Source organism: Epinephelus fuscoguttatus, linkage group LG17, assembly GCF_011397635.1.
Source record: "Epinephelus fuscoguttatus linkage group LG17, E.fuscoguttatus.final_Chr_v1".
In the NCBI taxonomy this organism is placed as follows: domain Eukaryota; kingdom Metazoa; phylum Chordata; class Actinopteri; order Perciformes; family Serranidae; genus Epinephelus; species Epinephelus fuscoguttatus.
The window spans coordinates 42,406,768-42,426,466 of record NC_064768.1 but is presented as its reverse complement, the minus strand read 5'-3'; the positions used below and the strand labels follow the sequence as shown (position 1 = coordinate 42,426,466).

The following is a 19,699-nucleotide window of genomic DNA, read 5'->3' as shown; positions in this document are numbered from 1 at the left end:
AGTTACAGTTACAGTAATCCAGCCTAGAGGTAACAAAAGATTTACATTAACAAAATTTTTTTGCATCTTTTCGGGTCAGGATAGGCCTAATTTTCACAATATTACGCAGATGAAAAAATGCAGTCCGTGAGGTTTGTTTTAAATGAGAATTAAAAGACAAATCTTGATCAAATATTACTCCGAAGTTTCTTACGGTAGTGCTAGAGGCCAGAGCAATGCCATCTAGAGAAACTATGTCATCAGATAAAGAGTCTCTGAGTTGTTTGGGGCCAAGAACAATAACTTCAGTTTTGTCTGAATTTAACATCAGGAAATTGGTGCTCATCCAGGTTTTTATGTCTTTAAGGCAGTTATGGAGTTTAGTTAATTGATTACTTTCTTCTGGCTTCATTGATAAATACAACTGAGTATCATCCGCATAACAATGGAAATTTATAGAGTGATTTCTAATGATGTTACCTAAAGGAAGCATATATAGAGTAAATAGGATTGGTCCGTATATTAGGTCTTACAGCTGTGTTTGAGGTTAGATAGGTACTATCTGAGGACAGGAGGTCATGAATTTTGCCTCTAATAGTCAGAATTTTGTCATTAAAAAAGCTCATAAAATCATTACTGCTAAGGGCTAAAGGAATACAAGGCTCAATAGAGCTCTGACTCTCAGTCAGCCTGGCTACAGTGCTGAAAAGAAACCTGGGGTTGTTCTTATTGTCTTCTATTAGAGCTGAGTAATAGTTTGCTCTGGCATTGCGGAGGCCCCTCTTATAAGTTTTGAGACTGTCTGTCCAGATTAAACGAGATTCTTCCAGTTTGGTTCATCACCAATTCCTTTCAAATTTTCGCGATATTTGTTTTAACTTACGGGTTTGAGAGTTATACCAAGGAGCGAACTTTCTTTGCTTTTTTTTTTTTGGGTCATGTGACCATGAATCACGTGACCATGAATCATGTGACCATGAATCATGTGACCATGTGTCATGTGACCATATCATGTGACTGTCATGCGACATTTGACTGTCATATGACCATGAATCATGTGTCATGTGACTATGAATCATGTGACCATGAATCATGTGTCATGTGACCATGTGTCATGTGACCATGTCATGTGACTGTCATGTGACTGTCACATGTGTCATGTCACCATGAATCATGTGACCATGTGTCATGTAACCATGCCATGTGACTGTCATGTGACATGTACCATGTGACTGTGTCATGTGACCATGTCATGTGACCATGTCATGTGACTGTCATGCGACATGTGTCATGTGACCATGTGTCATGTGACCATGAATCATGTCACCATGTGTCATGTGACCATGAATCATGTCACCATGTGTCATGTGACCATGAATCATGTGACCATGTCATGTGACCATGAATCATGTGACATGTGTGATGTGACCATGAATCATGTGACATGTGTGATGTGACCATGTCATGTGACTGTCATGTGACCATGTGCCAAGTGTCACGTGACTGTCATGTGACATCTATCACATGACTGTGTCATGTGACCATATGTCATGTGACCGTCATATGACTGTGTCATGTGACTGTCATGTGCCATTTGTCATGTGACTGTCATGTGTCATGTGACTTTGTCGTGCCATGAGTCATATGACCATGTGTTATGTGACCTTCTGTCATGTGACTATGCCATGTGACTGTGCCATATGTCATGACTGTCATGTGACCATATGTTATGACTGTCATGTGAGTATATGTCATGTAACTGTCATGTGCCATTTGTCATGTGACCATGTGTCATGTGACTGTGGCGACCATGGAAGCCAAGTTTCAGCCTCGCTGCCTGACCACGACCCGTCACAGACGACATCAGAGGACGCCAGACGACTCGTTTCATTCATTAATTGAAATGATGGTTATTAATTAATAACCTCAGAGAGAAACATAAATCATGCCAGTTCATTTAAATAATAAATAATATTGGTCACTTTATTTCGATGATCAGATGATTAAATGAAAACATCAAGTTCATAAAACCAGTTTCCTGCTGTTAGCACGGCAGTAGCTCAGTCCATAGGGACTTGGGTTGGGAACCGGAGGGTCGTCTGTTCGAGTCTCCGTCCGGACCAAATATGGAGCGTAGACTGGTGGTTGGAGAGGTGCTGGTTCACCTCCTGGGCACTGCCAAGGTGCCCTTGAGCAAGGCACCGAACCCCCCAACCGCTCGGGGCGCCTGACCAAAGGGCAGCCCCCACACTCTGACATCTCTCCACTTTGTGCATGTATAGGTCCTGTTTGTGCATGTGTGTGTCTTTTAGACCTATATAAAAATATTACATTTATTTATTGCAATTTTTAATCATATTTATATTTAAACAATAATGATTTTTATATTTCTCAATTTTTAGATAACAATAAATATTTATACTCCTTTTAAATAATAATTGTAAATATTTTTTTCTTTGGGTTCGGAGCTGAAACAGTCAATCAGTAATAATCACAAATGTCGTCAATAAATGATGACTTTTACAAGTAATCTCAAATTTGACTTTAAATCTTTTAATTTTACACAGAAACCTCTGAAATATTTTTTTCTGTTGTCGAGACGATTAGACAACAAACAAACAAACAAAACCTAAATAACAGGTCACAGATCTAACACATGATGTTTATGACATGAAGAATCATTTTTACGTCCCAGCAGCGATCTGTGGCCGTCTAAACGCTGATGTAAATGTGTGTTTTCATCAATCAGGAGACGAACAGGAAGTTGACCTCAGAACCAGAACTGACCCATTTACTTCCATCAGCTGCTGCAGCGCCGGATAATTCCTGGACGGCTCCATCCAGTCTCCAGGGACTCTGACTCTGCAACCAGAAGCTAATCTGTGCTCTCCCATCCCCCGCAGACATCCAGCAGCTGTTGGTGGTTAAAGAGGAGGACCAGCAGGTCCAGGAGGAGCAGGTGGTCTAGGAGGACCCAGAGCCCCCACACATTAAAGAAGGAACAGGAGGAACCCGTGCCAGGAGAGTCTTCTGATGCTGAGACTGACGACAGTGACGATTGGATGGAGACCAGAGAACCTCCATCAGGTTTAAAGAAACCCTTCAGCTGCTCCGAGTGCGGGAAAAGATTTAGTCGAAGGACACACCTGAAGACACACAAGACAACACACACAGGAGAGAAGCTGCCCTGTCTTTATGAAATCTTTCAGAGTCCGATCACATCTACAGACGTACACAAGAATCTACACTGGGGAGAAACCATTCAGCTGCTCCGAGTGTGACAAAAAAATTTTTACTGGAACGGGGATCTGAACCGACACATGAGCTCCCACATCGGAGAGAAACCGCTCAACTGCTTTGAGTGTGGGAAAAGATTTGGCTACAAAAATCTTCTGAAGATCCACATGAAGACTCACTTGGCGGAGAAACGGTTCCGCCGCTCCAAGTCTGAGTGCAGAAAAAAATTCAGCAGCAGGGGAAGTCTGCAGCAACACATGAAGACGCACGCAGGACAGAAACCGTTCAGCTGTTCAGTTTGTGGTGAAAAATTTGCCTGAAAAGAACACGTGACTCAGCACGCAGCAGTCCACACAGGAGAGAAACTGTTCAGCTGCCCTGAGTGCAGGAAAAGATTCATCCTCAGGAACTCTCTGAAAAAACATTTCAGGATTCACACGGGAAAGAAACCATTTGGCTGCTCTGATTGCGAAGAAAGATTTTCGAGAATCTGAAGCGGCACGTGACGAGTCACACGGGAGAGAAACCATTCAGCTGCTCCCAGTGTGCAAAAGCTTTCAAGGGAAATTGACAGTTAAAGCTTCATTTTAAAATTCAAACAGGAGAGAGACCCTTCAGCTGCTCTGTCTGCAAGAAATCCTTTGCGGCATGCGGAAGGCTACGCTGACAAATGAGAACATACACGGGACAGAAACCGTTCAGCTGCTCAGGGTCTGGAAATAAATTTGGGCATAATAAGACTCTGATGGATCACATGATAATTCACACAGGAGAGAAACCGTTCAGCTGCTCTGAATACAGGAAAAGATTTGGCACCAAGACGCGTCAGAGGAGACACACAAGGACTCACTCAGGAGAGAAACCATTTTGCCGCTCGTTCTGTCAGAAAACTTTTATAGAATGAACATGGTGGGGCGGCAGTGGCTCAGTCCATAGGGACTTGGGTTGGGAACCGGAGGGTCGCCTGTTCGAGAGATGCCAGTTCACCTCCTGGGCACTGCTGAGGTGCCCTTGAGCAAGGCACCGAACCCCCCAACCACTCGGGGCGCCTGACCAAAGGGCAGCCCCCTCTGACATCTCTCCACTTTGTGCATGTATAGGTCCTGTTTGTGCATGTGTGTGTCTTTCAGACCTGTGTGTAATTGACAAGCAAGAGTGAAAACATTGAATTTCCCCTCAGGGGGATTAATAAAGGAAATAAACTAAACTAAATAAACTAAATAAACATTTAGTCCAACACATGATTACGCACAGGGGAGAGAAACCGTTCAGTTGCTCTGAGTGCAGGAAAGAGTTTGGATATAATAGTTCTCTGAAGAGACACATGGGGACTCACACAGGAGAGAAACCACTCAGCTGCGAAGTGTGAATGTCCATGTGGGAGAAAACGTTCATGTCAAGAGATTCACTCTGAAGTTAACGGTGTCGTTGAAAACATGATGATGTCAAAACAATGAGAGTCATCATCTCTAAAATATAATAAAGTTTTCGTGATTCTGATATAGAATAATGATGTGTTTGATTTCTGCTCCAGCAGCGGCCTGGGTTAAAGTTTTGTCACAACATCGGCACAGTACCTTTTCATAATAAAAATATTGTTAAATATAATAAATTAAATAAGAATTTTGGATACTTTATCAACATTTTTTTCACATTTTATTATAATTTTTGGGACATGATAATATTTTCCAGACATTTTATCAGAATTTTTTCTGATATTTATTAAAAAAAAAATAAATTTTAATAATATTCTTTGGACATTTATTTTTAGACATTTTATTAACACTTTTTAACATTTTAATAAAGTTATTCAGACATTATATTTTCTTCAGACATTATCATCATATATTGTAGAGTTTTTAATATGTTTGGTCATATTATCAACATTTTTCAGGCATTTTATCAGAATTCTTTCTAACTTTTAATAATGTTTTTCAGACATTTTATAAACATTTCTTCAGACGTGTCTACATTTTTTCTGATATGTTATTAGTATTGTTTCAGATATTTTAATAATATTTTTGCGACATTTTGTTAACATTTTGGGCATTTTTCAGACATTTCACCACCTTTTTTTGGACATTTATTACAACTTTTTCAGATATTTTGATAACATTTTTTAGACATTTTATCAATATATTTGGGACAGAACAGCCTGTCACAGGTTACAGCCTGATGATTAGAGTTGATTTATACATAAAGATCCCAGGGGACATTTTTTAAATGTGTAATTAGTGGTAGATTTGATTTAGTTCTATTAATATTGTAACAGAATCTGAATCAGACTTGTAACCTGATTTCATATATTTTATATATTTTCATGCTTAATTCATGTGTGATTATTTTGTTGCTGCTGTTTTTATGAACGTGATGAAAACAAAAATCATAGGAGCTGATTTTACGTCTGTTTTGTTCTTGTCTTATTGGATATGAAATGACATCAGAGTTGATTTACAGAATTTGTTAAGAACATCTGGTATTTTCAGTCCTTGACGGGGTTTAAATCAACTACTCTGATCGAGGCACCAAGGTTTTCTTGTAACAGGACAATATGAGGATCATCAGCACAGAGGAGGAGTAACGCATTATCAGATATAAAAGAGGCTCCTGTACAGAGCCTTGAGGCATGTGGCAGTATGGTTTGATTTTATTTGAGATACCATTTATAGCATTTATACATACAGATTAATCTCTGTTCCTCAGGTGATCACTACACCAGCTGATCACCACATCCTGAAACACTAAAGTTTGGATATAAAAAAGGTAAGATCTGTTGAATCAAACGCTTTTTCAAAAAGTCCAAGAACATCACAACTGCAAATTTATTATCTTCCAACGCTGTGGTGTTGCAGAAAGGGGGGGGGGGGGCTGGGTAAAAGATAGTTAACTGTTAATAAGTGCATGAGACTCACCTGGTTGCTCACCTGTGAGGCTCAGGTTTGATTCCAGCCTCAGCTCTCATTACATTTTTTTTTTAAATCCATTGACTGTAGAAAACAGCACGAGGCTACTCCACAGTTTAATTAACACATAATGCACAATAAGATAAAATACACTTTAGTGTCGCCTAGGGTAAATTTGATTGGGACTCCAGTGCTGGGACATGTAGCTGCTTCCATGGTGAATAAATAATAAATAAATGAAAATACAAATCTAGGCCACAGGCCACATATTGCACATGATGCATCATAGCCCTGACACATGATCTGCATGAGATCTGCATGAGGTCTATACAAACACACAAACATACTGTAATCTTTAAAACATATACAAACACACACACTCTTGCACACATCAATATAGAACCACCATGTTCCTCAACATTACTGCACAACACCTATGGCTTTAGAAGCACTTACAGTCCTGACTGAGGTAGGCACAACGGAATTCTTAAAACGATTCAGCCTGCAGAGGGGAAGTCTGTAGCGTTTGCCAGATGGTAAAAGTTCATACTCAGAGTAAAGGACATGGGTCTCATCAGACAAGATTCTCTGTACCTGTCTGAGCACACACTGCTCATAAACAGCCTGCAGGGGGAGCCTTTCAGACCTCCCTATCACTTTCATGGCACTTTGTGTCAGACGAGTGATTCTTGATTTTAGATGGACGGATAGATTACTATACCCTGCCGACATGCCATACCTGAGAATACTTTGCAAAACAGCCTGATAAAATAAGAACATTACTCTCTGATTGACACCAAACACTGAGTCTACGCAAGAAGTACAGTCTTTGCTGCAAATGAGAACACAGATGATCTACATGGACTTGCCAACTGAAAAGGTCATCGAGGTGAACACCAAGATACCTGTAAGAGTTTCTCCATGGATACACAGTGGTGTGTGATCCCCTGCTAGCTTTGGCTCCAACACCATTTCTTCTGTTTTCTTTACGTTGATAGTGAGGTGAGTATCATCACACCACTTAACAAAGGGTTGCAGTAATGATATGGTATGAAGGTAGGTATGAAGTAAGAAGTAGGACAAAGACAAAGGAAAAGAAGTGGGAACTTTGAGATGCCTCTTTGGGTGTAGCTCTGTTGAAAGCCTGTTTGTTAATGAGTCTTTGTGAATGTGATGTGTGGTGCAAACGGTCTGGATCAATGCAGAGGATGTTTAGCTGCATGCAAGACGTTGTCTGTGAACTGCATTAGCAAACTAACATCACTTTGGTGAAGCCAACTAACCAATGACCCTTACTGCAATAATCACAACAACAGCAACAACCCAATAAACAACATTAAATCACAACTGACCAAGTCAAATGTCCAGTTGTTATGTTACCAGTCCATGAACGGAGGGAAGAGACACTTTGTGCTGCTTGTTGTGCAGCAGTTTCCGTTGTGGACGAAGGCTGGAAAGAGCTGTGGTTCCAGGTAGAGTCTTTGTTGTGTCCTTGTTCTGAAGGTGCATATCTGGAATTCTGGTATTAACTCGACTTTACGACAACATGACACTGTTTACGTTACCACAGTAACAGCTGTAATAATGATAGTAATAGTAATAAAAATAGAAGGAGTATAACCTGATGACATCACGCATGTCATGAAAGATGACCAGGGATGATTGGTCGTGGACCAACATGTAGTCTGTCACGTCTGTTGGCCAAGTCACGGCATGATTTCATGACAGGAACTATTTAATGACTGAGGCTCAGGTTGAATATACAATATATGAATATATATATACATATATCTGTTGAAAAGTATAATATATATATATATATGTATATATATGTATATGTGTGTGTGGTGTGTGGTGCACAGACCACACGGCATGATTTCATGACAGGAACTATTTAATGACTGAGGCTCAGGTTGAATATACAATATATGAATATATATATACATATATATTCATATATTGTATATATATATATTCATATATTTGGATTAGAATGAGGGTAAACTCCCCTCATTTGACAGTTTAGCCCTTTCCTTTAACGTGTTCTCTCGTTTTCACCGTGTGGGATTAACTCGGAGTCGCCGACTGTCAACTAAAGTAGATTATTTTGAGCCTGACTGAGGCTCAGGTTGAATATACAATATATGAATATATATATACATATATATTCATATATTGTGAATATATATTCACCTGAGCCTGACTGAGGCTCAGGTTGAATATACAATATATGAATATATATATACATATATATTCATATATTGTATATTCAACCTGAGCCTCAGTCATTAAATAGTTCCTGTCATGAAATCATGCCGTGTGGTCTGTGCACCACACACCACACACACATATACATATATATATATATATATATATATATATATATATATATATATATATATATATATATATATATTATACTTTTCAACAGACGATGCTGAGCTGTTGGACTTTTGAAACATATACTGTGAGCTCTGCTGTTTATGTCGTGGGAATGAGGCTGTTTTTGTTAAGTCTGTGTTAATTTTGGTGTGTGTGTGTGTGTGTGTGTATTTTTGTCTTAAAAATTTAATAAGAGGGGGATCACGTGATGCACAGACCCGAGTAGACGTGAAGGTGCCAGCTCCCGGCTGTATTGCAAGAAACTTTATTTTTTTAACTAATTTTCTACCAGTGGAAAATTTTGTCGGGTGCACATTTGGTTCGTCATGTCACTGGAGGCATTTTTCGTGCACCCTGGCTCGAGTAAAAAGAAAAAACGTGACTGTAAGAGGGAAGCTAAAGCTAATGCTACGAAGGCTAATGCTAGCCAAAACGACGAGCTCGAAACGGAGGATGATGCAGAGTATGGGTCTGAACCCGCCGACATTGGAGAGCCAAGTGAACAACGAGATAAACATATTGTGGATTGTGTTACTGCAAACATCGAGAGGATGCTCGACAGCAAATTAGCAAGCATAATTAAACCAGTCGGCGAAGTCTCGGAGAAACTCGACAGCTTGATTCAGAGACTGGGGACGGTCGAGCAGCGGGTCTCAGACCTCGAGGATGCGTCGGCAACGGCAGCCCCCCGGGTGAGAGCCCTGGAAGTTCAACTACAGAAGGTAACAGGTCGCCTGGACAGCTTCGAAAACCAAAGTCGGCGCCAGAACGTGAGAATCGTTGGTCTAAAAGAAGGTACGGAGGGCAAGTCACCGGTGGCCTTTTAGAAAAGTGGATACCAGAAGTCCTGAATATTCAAACCGATCGCATTAAGCTTGAGAGAGCCCACCGCACAGGAGCGCCGACAAGACTCGCCGGCAGAGAGGGACCAAGAGCCATCCTGGTAAGGCTGCACGATTACACCGACAAGCAGAAAATCCTGCAAGCAGCCAGAAACAGAGGCCCACTAAACATCGAGGGCAGCAATGTCTCATTCTACCAGGATTTCTCCATGGAGGTTGTGAGAAAGAGGATGGAGTCTGCAAATGCCCGAAAACAACTGAGAGAAGCTGGAATAAGGTACTCTTTCTGGACCCTGCTGTCATTAAAATCTTTCATCCCAATGGCACCAGCTCCTCATTCTCCACCACCAAGGAAATCAACGATTACGTTCACAAAATGACTGCATCAAAGTAATTGTCGGACTGTGTGGGTAAACATATGGTGACAGCTCCAGGTATGACTGTTAAATGCAGAATAGAATGAATATAGTGTGTCTGTGTGTGACATAGTGCTCTGCATATCCGGGTCACCTGCTTAAAGTTCTTAAACTTTAAGTTTTTTTTTTTCCTCTGCTCTGTTATGATACACTGGTAATTATTTTATAGTTGCAATCCAGCATGGGAAGCTGTGATTTTCCGTTCTGATCCCCTTAGCTGTACTTATTAGGAGTTAATAGTACAACAAGGTTAGGTGAGCTTTTTCTTTTTTTTTAACGCAGATTTGTGTGTGAATGAGTGTGCACATTTGCAATGCTCTGTTTTTATGTTCCAATGTTAACAGTGTTTCTGGGCTTGTTCGGGTTTTGCTCAGAACACGTTTCTATGTTCGTAAAGTTTACTTTTCGTTGGAGGCTACAGACTGGTCCATCTTATGTAAAACAAATAAGCTTGATTGTGGTAGACAATTTATAACAGAACTCGTTGATGACTATTAAGATAAGTACATGGAATATTCGGGCTCTAATAATGTGGTAAAGAGAAAATCTGTCCTGAATTCCCTCAAACGAGACAAGATTCAAATAGCCTTTCTTCAGGAGACACATTTAAATGATGAGGAGCACAAAAAATATCATAGGGAGTGGGTTGGTCAAATTTTTTTCTCATCACATTCAACAAGTAGAAGAGGTGTGATAATTCTTTTGCATAAAAACCTTCCATTTACTGCCACAACCTCTTTTACAGATACTGAAGGTAGATATGTCCTGGTTAAAGGGATACTACATGGTGAAAATATTCTTTTAGGCAATGTTTACGGTCCTAATACCCAGGATGAATTATTTTATGCATCTTTATTTAGTCAATTAGCTGATATGGATTGTCCAAATATGATAATTGGGGGTGACTTTAACTGTGCCTTATGCCCAGTCATGGACAGACTTCCCCTTCAAACAAGTTTGTCCAAGAATGCCAAAGCTGTTTTAAATATTAATAAGGAATTTGATCTTTTAGACATCTGGAGGTATTACAATCCAATTTCAAAACAATATACTTTTCACTCTCAACCTCATCACTCAGCTTCGTATTGATTATATTTTTGTCTCTCGATGTCTGTTACACTTAGTTGACCATGCAGATATTGGACATATTGCCCTCTCGGACCATGCTCCTGTAATTATGGGAATGGAACCTCTGAGACCCAATGACCGCTCATTCTCCTGGAGAATGAATACAACTTGCTAACAGATGATAAATTCGTGAAATACCTGATTGATCATACTGATTTATTTTTAGAAACAAATGACAACAACGGAGCTGATCCAAGAATAGTGTGGATACTTACAAAGCTTATATGAGGGGTATGATTATATCATTTGCAAGCCAGCGGAAAAAAGAGCGAGCTGCCAAACAACTTGAAATAGAAAATAAAATAAAGCAATTAGAGGAAACATTCTATAGAACAAAATCAGATGCAACTCTTATTGAACTTAAATCAGCCAGAACAGCACTATATAACATGATTAAGAGGAAGGCAGAAATAGACATTTTATTCACTAAACAGAAATTTTTCGAATTAGCTAATAAGCCAAATCGTCTGCTTTCACGGCTGGTAAGGAATGCCCCCGTTAAATCCTATATTTCAGCTGTACTGGATGAGAACAATCAAAGACAGATTAATAATCGCCAAATTAATGACAGTTTTAAGAGATTCTATGCCAATCTGTACAGCTCAGAGATTGATATAGAGAATCTTAGGGCAGGTGGTTTTGGACCACCTACATATTCCACGATTGTCTGAGGATCAGTCAAACTTATTGGAATCCCCTATCTCCATATTAGAAATAGATCAAGCTATCTCCACACTTCAATCAGGGAAATGTCCTGGGGAAGACGGCTTCCCAGTTGAATTTTTTAAAACAATGAAGGGGAAGATTAATAACCTTCTGCTAAGGGTTTTCAGTAAATCAGTTGAGGACTCTAGACTCCCTGATTCTATGTATAATATAACCTTAATTGCAAAGAAAAACAGGAATCCAGAACTTTGTTCATCCTACAGACCCATTAGCCTCCTGAATGTTGATAATAAAATTCTATCTAAGATACTTGCTCTCAGGCTAGAGAAAGTGGTGACCTCAATTGTAGAGGCAGATCAGACGGGATTTATTAAGGGTCGGAATTCTTATCACAATACAAGACGCCTTTTCCATATTATCCATCACCTTAATTTTTACAAGACGCCTGGTGCTATTGTTTCTATGGACGCTGAAAAGGCGTTCGATAGAATTGAGTGGCAATATATGTTTGAAGTTCTGAAGAGATTCGGTTTTGGGCATAATTTCCTGAACTGGATTAGACTGTTATATAAAGAACTGACAGCTTCAGTTCTGACAAATGGCCTTCTGTCCGCTCCATTTAAAGTGAAAAGAGGCACAGCTCAAGGAAGCCCACTATCTCCTATTTTGTTTGCTCTGGCTATGGAGCCATTAGCGTTAGCCATCAGGCAAAACCCAGATATTCAAGGAGTAACAATTGGCACAAAACAACATAAAATTTTATTGTACGCTGATGATATTCTTGTGACATTAACAAATCCTCATAAATCATTAGAAGCTCTAACCAAATGTATTAAAGAATTCAGCTCAATATCTGGGTATAAAGTAAATTTTGACAAATCAGAAATAATGATTTTGAACAACAGCATAAGAACTGCACCTGTCTATATTCAGCCTTTCGCTGGGCTCCATCTGGGTTCAATTACTTAGGAATTAAAGTCACCCCCAAATCAACCTGTTATATACAGCAAATATAAATCCTTTGGTTAAAAGTCTCAAAGAAATGTTAACAAGATGGAAGAGTCTCCTATATCATTTCTCGGTAGAATTAATTTGATCAAGATGACAGTCCTTCCTAAAATATTATATACCTCGTCTATGCTCTTTGTAAATTTAAATCCATACGATATTAAAATAATCAACAAAATAATGTCAGATTTTATTTGGAACGGCAGGAAACCTAAGATCAAATTAACAACACTACAGCTCCCCAAGGAACAAGGTGGGTGGGGCCTTCGAATATAGAGTATTATATATTATCTTTGCAAGCCAGGATTATTTCCACATGGGTGAATGAATGTTTAGATCTCCCTTGGTTTGAAATAGAGTTGGATGTCTGCAGACCTTTCTCTCCAGTGAACATGCTGGACAGGGGTCTGAAGGAACTACCACACAAAGTTACAAATAACCCCTTAATGACTAATGTGTTGTGGGCCTGGAGAAAGCTTAGAAAAATATTTAAGAGCACTCACCCTCTTCATCTTGTAACAACTTTGACAGATAACCCAGAGCTCTCACCACAACAAACAGGATCAGATTTTACAGTCTGGCGGAAGGCAGGTATTGTAAGAGTTGTCAATCTCTTTGAGAATGGCAGATTTAGATCATTTGAGCCATTACAAGGTCAGTACAATATATCAAATAAAGACTTCTATAAATATTTACAGGTCAGACACTTTGTGTATAAGAAGAGCAATTCAAGGGAAATCTCAAGCGATTCACACTCATTAGATAGATTTTTTCTTAATTATAAGCAGCAAAAACACTTCATATCTAAATTCTACTCTGAGATGCAGAGTCTGAACTTGGGTAAACTTTCATGGTTAAAAACATCCTGGGGTACCTCGCTCAAATGTGTAATAGATAATGATGTATGGGAGGACATTTTACGATTACCTTCCAGGATTTCAATCTGCAACAGATACAAAGAGTTACAGTATAATATTGTACACAATATATACATATCTCCATATATCTACAGTAGGTATAACACAGGAACTTCAGAAAACTGCCCCAAATGTAAATCTCATGTAGGTACGAGGTTGCACTGTTTGTGGGAATGCGAAAAAATTCAGGTGTTTTGGAAGGCAGTTTGCACAAGTATTGGTACAGCAATAATTCAACGGGTGCCAGTAAACCCACTTCTATGTCTGCTAGGGAAGGCTCCTGGTCTTGGTTCTCTGAAAGAAAATGAGGACGTGATTCAGTCACTTTTAATGCTAGCGAGGAAAGCCATAATGGTAAAATGGGTTGGAGAAGACCCCCCTTCCATTCGTCTGTGGAAATCACTGATCTCCGAAGTTGTGATACTAGTAAAACTTGAACACTGTATTAACAAAAGGACTCATATTTTCCTGCAGAAGTGGAGGAAGCCACTGGAACTTTTGGGAGTGGACTATAATCTGGACTTAAATACATAACATGATGAATATCTGTCACTTTTTGTTTTGTTTTGCTTTGCTTTTTTCTGCTTGTCTTCCCTTTCTCTCTGATTGAAAAGAAATAATATTCTTCACTCGCATACTTAACTGTTGTATTTTACTACACAACATGAGCTGTGGTATAAGCAAAATATATTACCTCAGTGTGCTATTGATGCTGCACAGGTATGTTTTACATAAACCAGTCTTGTAGCATTTTTTGTAATTTTTGACTGTTTTTCTCTGTTTACTGTTTGTACTTTTGTCATAAAATTGAATAAATAGAAGTTTGAAAAAAGAAAAAAAAAATTAATAAAAATTTAAAAAAAAAATGTCAAAAGAAATTGCTGATGAAATCTCAAAAAAGTTTATAAACAAAAGATGTCTGAAAAAGTATTGATAAAATGTCCAAAAAAAGACTAAAATGTGTGATAATAAATTTGTGTGGGCACTATATCCTGCAGCCTGTCAGGTTGCTCACCTGGCATCAAATGACAGTTTGTCTCTGTTTCCTGTTTGGTGCAGAGGTCCAGCAGCAGCTGTTGGTGGTTAAAGAAGAGGTTCCCCCTGAGCAGCAGGAGTGGAGCTCCAGTGTGGACCAGGAGGACCCAGAGCCCCCACACATTAAAGAGGAAGAGGAGGAACTGTGGAGCAGTCAGGAGGGAGAGCAGCTTCAAGGGCTGGAGGAGGCTGATATCACCAAGTTCACATTCACTCCTGTCCCTGTGAAGAGTGAAGATGATGAAGAGGAACCTCAGTCTGAGGGACACCACTGTGGAGGACCAGGACCAGGATCAGACAGAAACTCAGGTCCAGATATTGATGACAGGACCGGAGAGTTCTCAGTTGCTGAAATCGAAGTCAGCTGTGACAACTGGGACGAGACTAGAGAACCTCTGTCAGGTTTAAACTCTCAGGTCGATAATGAACTTCCTGTCAACGACACAGGATGTGATTCACCTGAGAAACCGTTCAACTGCTCCGAGTGTGGGAAGAAGTTTACAAAGAACGGATTCCTAGAGACTCACATGAGGACACACAGTGGGGAGAAACCGTTCAGCTGCTCTGTGTGTGGGAAGAAATACACTAAGAGGGGATACCTGGTCCAACACATGGGCATCCACAGAGGGGCGGAGTCTCATCAGTGTGTCTCAGGCGCCGGGGGCGTCTCCGAGTGTGATAAAAAACTCTGCTACAGTCACCACCTGAGGAAAGACGGCGGGGCTCACCCTGACGATCATCTGTTCAGCTGCTCCGTCTGTGGCAGGAAGTTCACTCAGAGAGGATATCTGATCCAACACATGGCGCGCCACACGGGGAAGATCCGCTTCCGCTGCTGCGTCTGTGACAAGAGGTTCGCATGGCGTCATGAACTGAAGAGCCACAGGTGTACTGACGAGTCGTTGCAGAATCAGAGCGAGTGTCCAGCAGGCGACTTGGCAGTTGATGGAGGATCAGACTCTGATGACAAGACGTCAGACTCCTCCAAGACGGAAACTGAAACCAGAGAACCTCCGTCAGTCTCCATCAGTGACAGGAAGTCATTCATCTGTCCTGAGTGTGGGAAAATGTTCTGCGGTGAGGAGAACCTGCAGTCGCACATGAAGACGCACTCAGGAGAGAAACCGTTCAGCTGCTCCTTCTGTGAGAAAGGGTTAACACAAACAGGAAGTCTGACTGATCACACCAGCGTCCACACGGAGGAGAAACGCTTTCTCTACTGCGTCTGCGGCAAAAGATTTGCATGGCGGTTTAACCTGAAGAACCGCAGCTGTGCCAACGACTCTTCACGACCTGACGAGAGCAAAGGGGCGGAGCCTCCGGCAACTTCAGACTCTGCTGACGTTCAGACTGAAGTCGCTCCCGACTCCACAGAGAGTTTAGATGAAGTCCACAACAGCAACCTCGCAGAGAGACCGTTCAGCTGCTCTCAGTGCACCAAGAGGTTCCGCCGTAAGAAGAACCTACAGGAACACCTGAGGATCCACACCGGAGAGAAACCGTACGGCTGCTCAGTGTGTATGAAATATTTCTCATGCAGCGGATCGCTGAGGAAACACCTGAGGATCCACACTGGAGAGAAACCCTTCAGCTGCTCTGTGTGCGGGAACCACTTCACTGAGAGCGGACACCTGAAGGTCCACATGAGGACACACACAGGGGAGAAACCGTTCAGCTGCTCTGTCTGTGGGAAAAGTTTCACTTGGAGGCAGAGCTTCAACAATCACATGAAGTTTCACAGAGACACGCAGTAGATACAGGTCGGTTGAGTCTTCTGGTCTCAGCCGTGATTGTGTCTCATGCTCAGCTTGTGTTAACGTGACGCCCTGTAAGAGACAGAATCTACCGTGTCTGCTTTGTCCTCCCGCTGTTTCACTTCAGCCTGAAGGGAGACACAGGAAGTAGCCGTCTGAGTGGCCATGTTGGATCACCGCAGACGAGTCAACATCCTGATCAACCTGCCATCTGAATTCATCCGTCTGTTTGTCCACCGCAGATGTAACGTCCTTTGAGGACGGTAAAGAGGACAACTGGACGACTAATGATATTTGCTGACGTCACAAAATTGCCATGGTTTGATTTCAGTGTGGTTCAGGATCCTGGGATCGATATGAGATGAGTTTCAGACCAGCACTGATCTTTAAAACTTGAGCACTGGGTAGGATCAAGATCTCTGACATTCAGGACGCAGCCCAAATCCCTTTGGGGCCATGCCCTCCTCTGTCACTTCCTGTTGGACACCTGCTGAGGCATTTTGAGGACATGCTCTAATGGCTAAGTTAAAAGAAATCCACTGAGTTTGTTGATGTTTGATCAAACCTTCATTGATTTATGGACAAATTTTGTGAGAAGTTACTGCACTTGGTTGGAACTGTGACACCCCTACTGACCACCGTTTTTATTTATCCTGTCCTGCAGGCTTTTTAATGATTGAATTTCAATTTCAATTTTATTTCAATTTTATTTATAAAGCCCAATATCACAAATCACAATTTGCCTCACAGGGCTTTACAGCATACGACATCCCTCTGTCCTTATGACCCTCACAGCGGATAAGGAAAAACTCCCCAAAAAACCCTTTAACGGGGAAAAAACGGTAGAAACCTCAGGAAGAGCAACTGAGGAGGGATCCCTCTTCCAGGACAGACAGACGTGCAATAGATGTCGTACAGAACAGATCAGCATGATAAATTAACAGTAATCCACATGACACAATGAGAGAGAGAGAGAGAGAGAGAGAGAGAGAGAGAGAGAGAGAGATGCAGGTAATGACAGTAGCTTACAACAACATTATTGAAAGTAATAATATTATAGTTATAGTTCTGGCTACTGTGGTACAATATGTTGAAAGTATGTATTAATATCTGGCAGTATACATGTGTGACAATAGTCATATGTGTATAATAACAGTAGAAGTATGACTAATGACTAATGATGGCAGCAGCAGCAGGAGGCATCTGGCAGGACCACGGCAGCAGCACAACCACACACGTCACGCTGTCCAGGCACCGCTGTGATATGAGTTACTCTAGGCACACTTGGTCACTTTCTGATTTATAATCTCATTTGTGGTAGGCCACACCCATTTTTGTATTTGTGATGCCCCTAGTGGTCACATAATGTATCTTTTAGGATATGTGCCTGGTTCCTCTTCACTTGCAAGTTTTGTGATGATTGGACCAAAGGTTGTGGAGTTATGTGCTAAGCCACGCCCCCTTTAAAGATCACTGATCAGTATCTTCAAAAAGTGTGCCTCGGTGTGTGAATATGCAAAAACGATGTCGGACTCCGTAGTTTTCTCTGGACCCCTCCCAAATCTGACCAGTGATGACATGTTTAGCCGCATGTCATCATTTAATCGCTGGCTGTCCAGGTGGTGTCCAGCAAACGATGTGGGTTTCGTTAATAATTGGCAAACTTTCTGGGGAAAACCTGGTCTTATTAGGAGAGACGGCATTCATCCCACTTTGGATGGAGCTGCTCTCATTTCTAAGAACCTGGCAAACTTTATTAGTAATTTAAATCCCTGACAACCCAGAGTTGAGACCAGGACTCAGAGTCGCAGTCCTATACGCCTCTCTGAGCTTCTAGTTCAGTTACCCAGCCATAGTTTTCATAGTTTTATACAAACAGTGTCTGTCCCCCGACCGCCTAAATTATTTAAATCTAAAATTGAACAAAGAGGAGTTGTGCATAACAACCTCATAAAAATTAAAACCTCTTCTGTGACAGAAAGACAAAACAGGAGAATTAAATGCAGACTGTTAAATATCAGGTCTCTATCGTCTAAAGCAGTGTTAGTAAACGAATTAACATCAGATAATCATATTGATTTACTCAGTCTCACTGAAACCTGGCTGTGTCCAGATGAATATGTCAGTCTAAATGAGTCCACTCCTCCCAGTCATAATAATACCCACATTCCTCGAGGCAGTGGCCGAGGAGGGGGAGTTGCAGCCATTTTTAACTCTAATCTTTTAATCAGCCCTAAACCTAAACTAGATTATAATTCATTTGAAAGCCTCGTTCTTAGTCTTTTACATCCGACCTGGAAAACCTCGCAGCCACTTTTATTTGTTATAGTGTACCGTGCTCCTGGCCCGTATTCTGAATTTGTATCTGAATTCTCAGAGTTTTTATCCAGTTTAGTTCTTAAATCAGATAAAGTTATTATTGTAGGCGATTTTAACATTCATGTCGACGTTGATAATGACTCCCTGGCTACCGCGTTTATCTCATTAATAGACTCCATTGGCTTCAGTCAGGGTGTACATGAACCCACTCACTGTTTTAACCATACCCTCGATCTAGTTCTGACGTATGGAATTGAAATTGATAACCTAACAGTCTTTCCACAGAATCCCTCGCTATCGGATCATTATCTGATTACTTTTGATTTCTTTTTACTCGATTACACGCCACTCAGCAACAGTTACTATACTAGATTAATTATAATTTAAGGAAAAGATTACTCCGTCATTAAATTCAATACCAAGTCCCTCAGTAACAGAGGTTTCCTGTACCGACTTTGATCATTTTGTCGATAGCACCGTAGGCTCGCTGCGAACAACACTTGACTCTGTAGCTCCTCTTAAAAAGAAGTTAAAAAAGCAAAGAAAGTTCACTCCTTGGTATAACTCTCAAACCCGTAAGTTAAAACAAATATCGAGAAAATTTGAAAGGAATTGGCGATTAACCAAACTGGAAGAATCTCGTTTAATCTGGGCAGACAGTCTCAAAACTTATAAGAGGGGCCTCCGCAATGCCAGAGCAAACTATTACTCAGCATTAATAGAAGACAATAAGAACAACCCCAGGTTTCTTTTCAGCACTGTAGCCAGGCTGACTGAGAGTCAAAGCTCTATTGAGCCTTGTATTCCTTTAGCCCTTAGCAGTAATGATTTTATGAGCTTTTTTAATGACAAAATTCTAACTATTAGAGGCAAAATTCATGACCTCCTGTCCTCAGATAGTACCTATCTAACCTCAAACACAGCTGTAAAACCTAATATATATTTAGATTGCTTCTCCCCAATTTCTCTTCAAGAATTGATCGCATTGATTTCTTCATCTAAATCATCAACGTGTCTCTTAGACCCCATCCCATCTAGGCTACTTAAGGAGGTCTTTCCTTTAGTTAACACTCATATATTAGATATGATCAATATATCCTTATTAACAGGCTA

General features: G+C 40.7%; 3 protein-coding genes across 5 annotated transcripts in view; all 3 read left to right on the top strand.

The window, feature by feature from the left end:
• LOC125904870 (gastrula zinc finger protein XlCGF57.1-like) overlaps positions 1-19,699 on the top strand; it is a 194,375-nt gene that overhangs the window by 12,752 nt on the left and 161,924 nt on the right. The gene's annotated exons all lie outside the window — the stretch shown is intronic.
• The window catches only part of dnai2b (dynein, axonemal, intermediate chain 2b), a 216,301-nt gene that overhangs the window by 46,700 nt on the left and 149,902 nt on the right, over positions 1-19,699 (top strand). Inside the window, exon 13 of one of the 2 annotated variants that reach the window (XR_007451527.1) lies at positions 17,279-18,153. The exons of the other annotated variant lie outside the window; for it this stretch is intronic. The gene's annotated coding sequence lies outside the window, so the exon portion shown is untranslated. Of the gene's footprint in view, positions 1-17,278; positions 18,154-19,699 lie in introns of those variants that run through there. 2 annotated transcript variants of the gene reach the window in all.
• LOC125904857 (gastrula zinc finger protein XlCGF58.1-like) overlaps positions 1-19,699 on the top strand; it is a 62,524-nt gene that overhangs the window by 2,795 nt on the left and 40,030 nt on the right. The window contains exon 2 of one of the 2 annotated variants that reach the window (XM_049602544.1): positions 14,538-16,950. The exons of the other annotated variant lie outside the window; for it this stretch is intronic. Coding sequence (XP_049458501.1) covers positions 14,538-16,267 — 1,730 coding nt within the window. The 3' untranslated portion in view covers positions 16,268-16,950. Of the gene's footprint in view, positions 1-14,537; positions 16,951-19,699 lie in introns of those variants that run through there. 2 annotated transcript variants of the gene reach the window in all.